Here is an 8682-nt window from a genome sequence, read left to right as displayed (position 1 = left end):
TAAATTTTTGACAGCTTAATTTATATTGACCCCAAAATATTTGCCAGAAATTATGAAGTTTAGCTGACTTTATACCAAACAAATTGCCAAAAAATCACCATTCCTAAAGACTTGAAATCATTTTTGTCAATAGAGTAAAAAGCACAAAGACGAATCCAAAAGAGTATAGATATCAAAGTAATACAAAAATAAATGCACTAGTAAATGTAAGAATAAAAGAGAACAATTGATATAATTTTTATACAAGACCACCAAAGTTTCATCCATTTAACTATACAACACTTGTGTAGTTATACTCATCAAATTGAAAAAAAATGATATTATATGACTGCACCAAATATCAGTGACCCCATGGATGTTTTATCAGTATTGTCAAGAGACAATGACCTCGACTTCAAATTATAAAGAAAAGATAATGGAACATGGAGACATAGGATCAAATGGGAGGGAAAAATTCGAAAACCATAGCATCATAAAGAAAGATTAAATAGATTATAATAACAAATCAAATATAGGGGCCTTGCTATCATCAATGGTGTAACCCACTGAAAGTTTAATTACATAAAACAGGCAGAAAGTTGGATCCAAGACAGAAGTACTTACATGCTAATTCTTAAAGGCTGATGAAGTCGTAAACTAAATGAAGTATGAATAACATGTTTCTTTTTCTGCGTAACGAAAGCCTTATGTATGTTTCAAAGTTCTGACAAGACAATCTCTTCATGAAACTAACGGAACACAATGATCATCATATACACAAGACTCAAAAGAATCAAAATTACCAAAACAGAAACTTCATATCATGAGAGAAAAGTGGCATTGTTTTTTTATTCTAAGAAGTTTTTGTTTTTAAATTGATTACCCATCTTGGGTTGTTGAAGGTGAACATAAAATGTCATAACTCCATTGAACACTTCTTATTGCCACAGCTAACTTTGTACTCAAGTTCGTCTGCATCTTCTCATGCTTTGGACTCCAAGAAGAAGCCATGGCCTTAAAAGCAACTCAAGTAACCAGAAAAACCTGCATCTTCATGCAATGATTACATCCATTTAGGTGTCATAAAAAGGAATCAATAAAAGAAAAAAATAGTATTACTATAAATAATACTTGCATGTATATTATTATCTAAATAATATTACTTAAAATACACTTGTATTTTTTGCTGTAAACCTAATCTCACCTCCTTTGGAGATTTGTGAGCGTAGAACTATTAAAAAACACGTGTATTTCTTATCAAAAAGTCTAGCACACATTTCAAAGAAAATTTCTTAATTTAAAGAAAACAATTAAAATTCACAAAGGTAAATCATTAAAATATCAGTATACATAATCCTTTAATTAAATTTACAATAATATTATCAACTAATTGTTTAATAATAAAAAATTTCAGAAATAACCGTTAAAAAAAACAGAAGATTATAGTTGAAAGGTGCCTAATTTAAAGAAGGAACAAAAGATCACATAAAACATACATCATTTGCATTGTTTTGAACTAACCAAAAGTCAACATATCTATATGAGATAAACATATGAATAAGAAGAAACTAACCAAGCTGCATTAGGAGAACTAAAGGTATTAACATATAGCAGGTCACACTTTTTTGAAGTGGTAAAGGAAGCTTACCTGCCAAAATAGAATCTGCTTAGTGTGTGTTTGGATTACAGTTTACAAAGGAGAGTTTGCATAAAATTGAATCAATGCAAAACAATTTAAATAAACCTTCACTATCAATTCAAGAAACAACTTATTTTTTTTACACACTTGTTCGAATTAAAATTCACAAAACTAACTTCATTTTTGTACTATATCCTTTTCCTATATATCAAGAATTGAAAAACAAAACCAAGTAACCAACTACTACTAACTACGTACAAACAAAATCATCTAGTATTGTTAAATATGTAGTATTTTTTTATCATCAATACTAAAGATTCGAATTGGTATGTCCATTCTTAGTAGATGAAGATGATCTTTCAGGTAGATATATATTTAAATTGGTATGTCCATTCTTAGTAGATCCATGGATATCTACCACACCTAAACATAAGTGCATGCCTCTAAAACATATTACCATTCATAAAGCAAAATCACAAAACTGCAAGACAAACAATAATGAGATAGTGCAGCTCAATTTAAGAAATTAAGAATTATCCACCATGAATAGCAAAACTAATAAAAGCAAACTAATTCCAAACAGTTAAGATCCAAGACAATGACTTCGGCAATAACCTCGAGCATAGAAAAATGCTTAAAAAAATTTACTTGAATGGGAGCAGCAAAAAATAAACTCACGCTATTAGAAGTGCTCCGCTGGTGTTGCACCCAAGCACACCAGATCTCCGTCTACCTCTTCCGTTCATCTTCCCTTCACTCGCCAGTCACACAAATCTTCTTCTCACATTCTTTTATGTCATGGAGTAATAATAAGAAAAGAAAAATGAAAAAGGAGAGCGGGACTGTGGGAGTGAGAGTAGGCCACAAGTTAGAGTAACTATTCTCATTGACCAAATATTTTTTTTAACAGAATAATAGATGATAGTACTATTTATTATAGAATATGACATCATTTCTCCCACCAAACCACCAAAATCTAATTTTCCATGTGAGAGCACACTGAAAATCAAGAAAGAATACTATTTGTTATAGCAAATGATGTCATTTCACCCACCAAACCACCAAAATCTGATTTTCCATGTGAGATCCCACTGAAAATCAGGTAAGAGAATCACTTCCCCCACCTAAACACAACGAATTCATTTTTTCTTTTTGAAGAAAAATTCAAAGTGGGAGAAAAATCCATCTCGGTGAAGAATTCATGATGTTGCTAGTTATGCATACATATATTGAAAAAGTAATTGTTAAAAAATACATTCTAGAACGTATAAATGAGCAAAATTCTGCATAAATGGAATTCAACATATAAACTACCATTCATGAACTAATAACATGGATCTTGCAATGAAATTACAGATTGATACATGTATGACTAAAAATCATGACAACACCTCATTCACACCAAATCACTCACCGATGATGTCACGATAACGGTAGACATTAGGTTATCCCAACTATTTTGAATGGCTTCTGACTAAAAAAGAAATGAGTTTTTAAATCAAACGAAAATTGAAAAACCAAAAAAGAAAGGAGTAGGACACAAGTTACCTAAGTACATCACAACTACTCTCCTTGACTCGTGCACAAATTGGCTCACCTACTTTATTTGACTAAAATTTCTTGATATTTTATCAATCAATCAATCAATCACTTTATAAAGAAAAGTACCAACATCAAAATTCATAAACACTTCCAATATCAACAAATCACAACCAATATCAAGATTCAGTGATTCAGATAGGGATTAGAAGCATATACACAATTTTAAAATTCTTTCATTTTGAGTCATCTTCAACTTCAGTTTAATAGTGTGTCTTTCTATTTGAAAATCCTGTTTTCGATTAGGGCAGACAAGGTACAATGTTATGTTAACATAGGAAAGCATTTAGTAAAAGCAAGTTACATTGTGTTAGCTCCATATATTTTTTATTAGGCAGGATGTCATACTAATCAGCATAAAGTTCTTGAAATCAGCAACCTAAACATTTTTTCAAAACCATACCCTTTCCCTTTTATACCACATTTAAAGATAAACTAAATGAAGCATCCTTTAAGTTTTGAACCAACTCAAGTCTATCCAAACCCTTTTTCGGCTCTTAAAACAGAAACAAATATATTTACTTTCAGCATGTTAAAAATTTTAACATAATATATTATTTGAGTATGAATTTCATAGTTGAAATGTTAACTAAAGAATACCAAAAGCAGAAATCCAATGAAAGACCATTTCAGGAATTCTATAGTAATTTGGCTTTCAACATTTATGGATAAGGAAGAGACATTGAAACCCCAAAAACAAGAAAACAAAACAAATACAACAAGTCACTATAGCAAAGAAATCAGATTAATGTAAAAGATCACCAGCTCAATGCATTAGAAGTGCAACATAAAGCATCCTTTTATAGAGAAAACCAAGGGGTGAACTTTTTGAATTCAAATCCGATCAAGAATGGAGAGAAAAAACTACACTTACACTAAAATACATAACCGAGCATGGAAACACACGACACAGAAAAAACTATCCAATCAAAACCAACATCATACACAATCCGCAACAGTATAACAAATTATTCCTATATGGCTATATCTAATTAGATCACCCAACTCACATCCTCAATCCATATAAAACTTCACTACCCACTTATATCACATCGTTGTATCTCATGACACAAAACCCAGTATCACACTAATATATATATATATATATATATATATATATATATATATATATATATAGACTAAACTTGTTCATACTATAGAAACCCCTACATCTGACCTAAGATACTAAGAAAAACTTCATCATCTACACGAAACAACAGTATTTTCAATAAAGAATAGACCAATCAAATAGAGTAGGTCAACGAATCACTTACACATTAATCAAATCACACATCACCACATTCTATGACACTCTAACATAAAAAACTACCATTCATATCAAAATCATCTGCATACTGTTAGTTATACATACATACCTCAAAACATCCAAAATACTCCTCATCAGTGACTACAAAAAAATTCTAAAACAAAAAAATGCTTTGTTATTTATGTCAGTTTCTCATTTCTCAATGTCACAAAAGCAAAAAAAAAAAAAAAAAAAAATCAAGCCACAAATAGAGACTACAATTCTGTCCCCAAATTTTAAATACCGTATAAAAACAATTTTAAACTAAAAAAAAAAGTGAATTAAAAAAAATTCAAAAAAACAAAAAGAAGTGAGCAGAAGCAGAAAAAATAGAAGCACTGAAATGACCTCAAGTTCCTCTCTGTGATAGATGAAGCAGTGAGATAAGAAGTCATCATTGAAGGCAGATATTCTTGGCTGTGAAAGAAAGAGAAATAAGAGAGACACAACTTAGAGGAGTACATTACCCACTCTCCTTGACTAATTTAATTAACCTACTGTCCATGATTGAAACTTCTTATTACACATGAGCATTTATAGTTTTTCACATAATGAAATAACTAAGCTAATGAAAAACAAAAAGATAATCTAATTTTTTAATGGCAAAAAATTTCTTATTATGTCATGTGGGTCTCATTAATATGCTTCATAAGTCAAAGAGTTAAAATTATAACAATCAACAGCACAATCATATATCTAGCAAAGCAAAACAATCCTAAATAGTGCTGCACTCATTGATAATTGTAGACAAGAAAAAAAAACTTTGTAACCTTTATAACCATCCAAATAGCAACGTGCTATATCCTTAATGAAATGGAATTTTTCAACCACCTTAAATACATAGCATGCATTAAACAACAACCAAGTTATAAGATTGAATTAAATGAGCGTAAAATCATTAAAGAAAAGCTACATTGTTGATAATTAAAGCAGAAAATAACGATAAAATTATTTCTAAGTCAATATATCTTCCTAAAGTAGTAATTGTAGACAAGAAAACAAGGAAGTGGTATCATTGGGAGCTTATATCAAACACATGGTGGGCAAGTTTGAATAAAAAAAGATTTTATGTTTCTTTGCATAACCAACCCACACACAAGTTTCAATAATGTTTCTTATCAAAACAAAACTTAAGAAAACCTTGAAGACACACATATAAGTTCTCATTTAAGCAATAACTGAAAAGAAAATAAGTGTAAACAAAGCAACACAAAATAGGAAGGGACAACCATGAAAAAGAAAAAAGAACCAAAACAGAAAATAGCCAATTAAAATCAACAAAAAAATAGAAAATCACTGTTCTCTGGTATCATCTTCAGCACCACCTCTTATATTCAAAAGAACCGAAAAAATGATAAAAAGGGAGAAAAATAAAAATTTGAAGACAAATTAAGATAGGATTGCAAGGGAATCAAAATAGGAGAGGAGCAACCAAGATCCAGATCACAATGAAAAGTATGGTACCTCATCTGGCGAAACTCCTCGAAACCCTCGCTTGTGACCACATAGCTACGGAGGAGGAGCCTGGTTAGTGTTGAACCCGTATTCTCCGTAACCATCACCATCCATCGGCCCGAACCCTTCGCCGGTGCCGATTGGGTGGAAACCTACAGTCCTACTGGGTGAGTAGAGAGACCGCAAGAAGTAGTCGACCAGAGATCCAGATAGAACAGACTCAATTTTTCTGCAACCTACATGATTCATGAATGGTTCAACATTTATCAAACAGTGTTTTATTGTCTACCGATTTGTATTTTTCTAAAAATGAAAGATGCTTGCAGTAGCGACAAATCTATGAAATATGGATCCAGAATTTACAATGATGCTGCTCATGACACAATATTACACTTAATGAAGCAAAATTAAACAAAATGAAAATAAGAGTTGGTACCTGATGATCAAACTCAGCACGATCCATTGCCCGCACATCACTGTGAAGCTGCAGGTCAATCGGCTGTGTGATTTCTTTGACAGGAGGCTTTACCAAACACTGAAATATTAGCATAGAAGATAGTTGAGTAACTCAATACAGTCTATACAGCAAATGCAAGCATGTCACTGAAACGGAAAAAGTATGAGTTGTGAACTGAACACAAGATTTTGAGAGCAAAATGGGCACCTCAGGTTCATCTGTTGTCCATGGAAGCCCTTGGGGTATTGGTATCCTTTGCTTCTCTTCCTCTGTCATCATTTCATGTATCTTCTTCACAAATTCTTCCTCTTTCACCTTCCCCCTTTCCTGCATTGAATTACAGTATCCATGTTATTATCCAATTCAAAAATCAATGGAAAATTGATTCAATCAATCAATTTGTTGCATCAGAATAGGCATTACCTCAGTTCTTAGCTTGAATGGTTTTTGGCTGGTGACTCTCAGCTGCTGCTTCTTCTTCCACCTGCTTCCCCCAAAGGTGCTAGTTGATTCCAAACTCTGAAAAAAGCAAATCCATTCAATTCAAATTTAGAAAACCCTCATTTTAATCAAATCTTCATTTTTTTTCTCAAAAAAGGTAAGCATCCAGAAGACTTACATTTCTTCTGCTTCTTCTACCTCCATTAGAAGTCCTGTTAGATACACTGCAGTTTGAATAAAAAGTATAACAAACATCAACACAAACAGATAAATGCTACTATTAAATAAGTAGTATAACATAGATACATATATATCATTTTGCACACACATCTGTATATCATTTATATATCAAACAAGAATTTTGGAATTGTAGTTATCAGTTATTGTCAAACCTTCCACGGCTGCTATCCCATGAACACGAAACTGAAGCCTTCGGATCCAAGCCAAGGCTCTCGGATGTGAGAATCGCCTGTGGCGGGCAAAATGAAGAACAACCAGACACTTCCTGAGTTATTTCAGTTGCATCATTAGGAAGTGGCAACCCTGGCAGTGCCCATCTCATAACCTTTCTTTTCACCTTATTCTCCTCTTTCTCTTGCTGCTCCTGTTCTTCTGCCGCCACCGCCTCGACTACTTGATCCTGATCCTGATCCTGATCCTGATCTTTCTTTCCAGTGGTGGAAACAGTCAGAAGCTTCTCAAATGCCTTGACCAAATGCATCACCTTGCCAGGCCCAGCTTCAGGAACACTCTCCTATGGCTTCTTGTTGTTGTCGTTGTTCTTCTTCAATGATCACTCTCTCAATCTCAGCAGCTCCATCTTCTTGATCTTGCTCTTGTTCTTGTGCGTGCTTGTTCTTGAAGAACTCTTCCTGCGACTTCCTGAGATTCTGGTAAGCCACACACAGACACTTGTTGTTCTTGTTGCTCTCTTTGCACTTACAAAACGACAGCGTTGTGTTTGAACCCTGATCACCATCACCACCACTCCCTTCGAACTTCTTGTTCTTATTCTTCTTTGCAACAACGAACTTCCTCTGCCTGATCTTGTTCTTCTGAACGGAATTCACGGAATTCACAACACCCTCCTTTGCTGCCGAGGATTGTGGCTTCTTCTGTGACTTGGAACACGATTTCTTCACAACAGGTGAAGGAGAAGGAGAAGAAGAAGAACCACAAGGATTGGATAAGGGTTTGGAAAATGGAGTGGTATTACTGTTAGGGTTGACATTCTCGGAATATTTGGAGGGTTCTTGATTCTTTGATCGGAAACCCTTGGCTGGAGTGGTTTGTGAAGTGAAGAAGAGAAACACAAGATTGGAACTGAGAGTGATGTGAAAGTAGAGTGCAAATTAAGATTTTACCAACTCTCTTTGACTAATCAGCTGCTTTCTAAATATTTATTTTAAAAAAAATCAAGAAAATGAGAAAATGCCATATCAGCATAGACTCCACGAGGTTTCTATGGTTTATAGATTGCAACCACCAGGGCAATCCTTTTGTTGAGGCACCACATTTGTTGGTGTTTTTGGGAGACCAAATCCTACAAAAAAAAATATTTAAAAATTAAAAATAAAAAATAAAAAAGATATTCATAATATATAATATATTTGGAACAAATCTTATTATAAATAGGTTCATGATTTTAGTAAATGAAGGGAGTACATATAGATCTATTTGTAAAGAGATCTATGTATCTTTCCTTTATAAAAGCCATAAATTTATTTATATTTTAATTTGATAAAGAATTTATTTATTTTTGTAATAAAAAATCAGAATTTTTTGTAGTCTCAATTTTGTGATTGA

The 8682-nt window shown here is 32.9% G+C and overlaps 1 protein-coding gene across 10 annotated transcripts; it reads right to left on the bottom strand.

Annotated features, from left to right (window-relative positions):
- Positions 1 to 473: 473 nt before the first annotated feature.
- LOC112717884 (microtubule-destabilizing protein 60) lies at positions 474 to 8357 on the bottom strand. 10 transcript variants are annotated; one of them, XM_072205274.1, is made up of 10 exons: positions 7269 to 8357; positions 7055 to 7100; positions 6859 to 6954; positions 6643 to 6762; positions 6415 to 6513; positions 5988 to 6214; positions 4872 to 4940; positions 2297 to 2406; positions 1553 to 1627; positions 474 to 1029 (listed from the first exon to the last, which is right to left on the bottom strand). In XM_072205274.1, the coding sequence occupies exons 1-6, from the start codon at positions 7595 to 7597 to the stop codon at positions 6131 to 6133; spliced, it is 774 nt and encodes a 257-aa protein (XP_072061375.1). In that variant the 5' UTR covers positions 7598 to 8357; the 3' UTR covers positions 474 to 1029; positions 1553 to 1627; positions 2297 to 2406; positions 4872 to 4940; positions 5988 to 6130. The 10 variants fall into 10 exon arrangements, with proteins under 10 accessions (XP_072061375.1, XP_029145592.1, XP_072061377.1 ...); XM_029289759.2 differs by having other exon boundaries at positions 474 to 1023; XM_072205276.1 differs by having other exon boundaries at positions 2297 to 2369.
- Positions 8358 to 8682: the final 325 nt, after the last annotated feature.

This window comes from Arachis hypogaea, chromosome 10 (assembly GCF_003086295.3).
Source record: "Arachis hypogaea cultivar Tifrunner chromosome 10, arahy.Tifrunner.gnm2.J5K5, whole genome shotgun sequence".
Taxonomy (NCBI): Eukaryota; Viridiplantae; Streptophyta; class Magnoliopsida; order Fabales; family Fabaceae; genus Arachis; species Arachis hypogaea.
Note: the sequence above shows the minus strand (reverse complement) of the source record. Positions and strands in the feature narration are given on the sequence as shown.

Coding starts and splice junctions, on each gene's coding strand:
- LOC112717884 (XM_029289763.2), bottom strand. CDS start 7,597: ATGCATTTGGTCAAGGCATTTGAGAAGCTTCTGACTGTTTCCACCACT. Junction 6,955..7,054: donor GTAGAAGAAGCAGAAGAAAT/GTAAGTCTTCTG, acceptor TGCTTTTTTCAG/AGTTTGGAATCAACTAGCAC. Junction 6,763..6,858: donor CATTCAAGCTAAGAACTGAG/GTAATGCCTATT, acceptor AATTCAATGCAG/GAAAGGGGGAAGGTGAAAGA.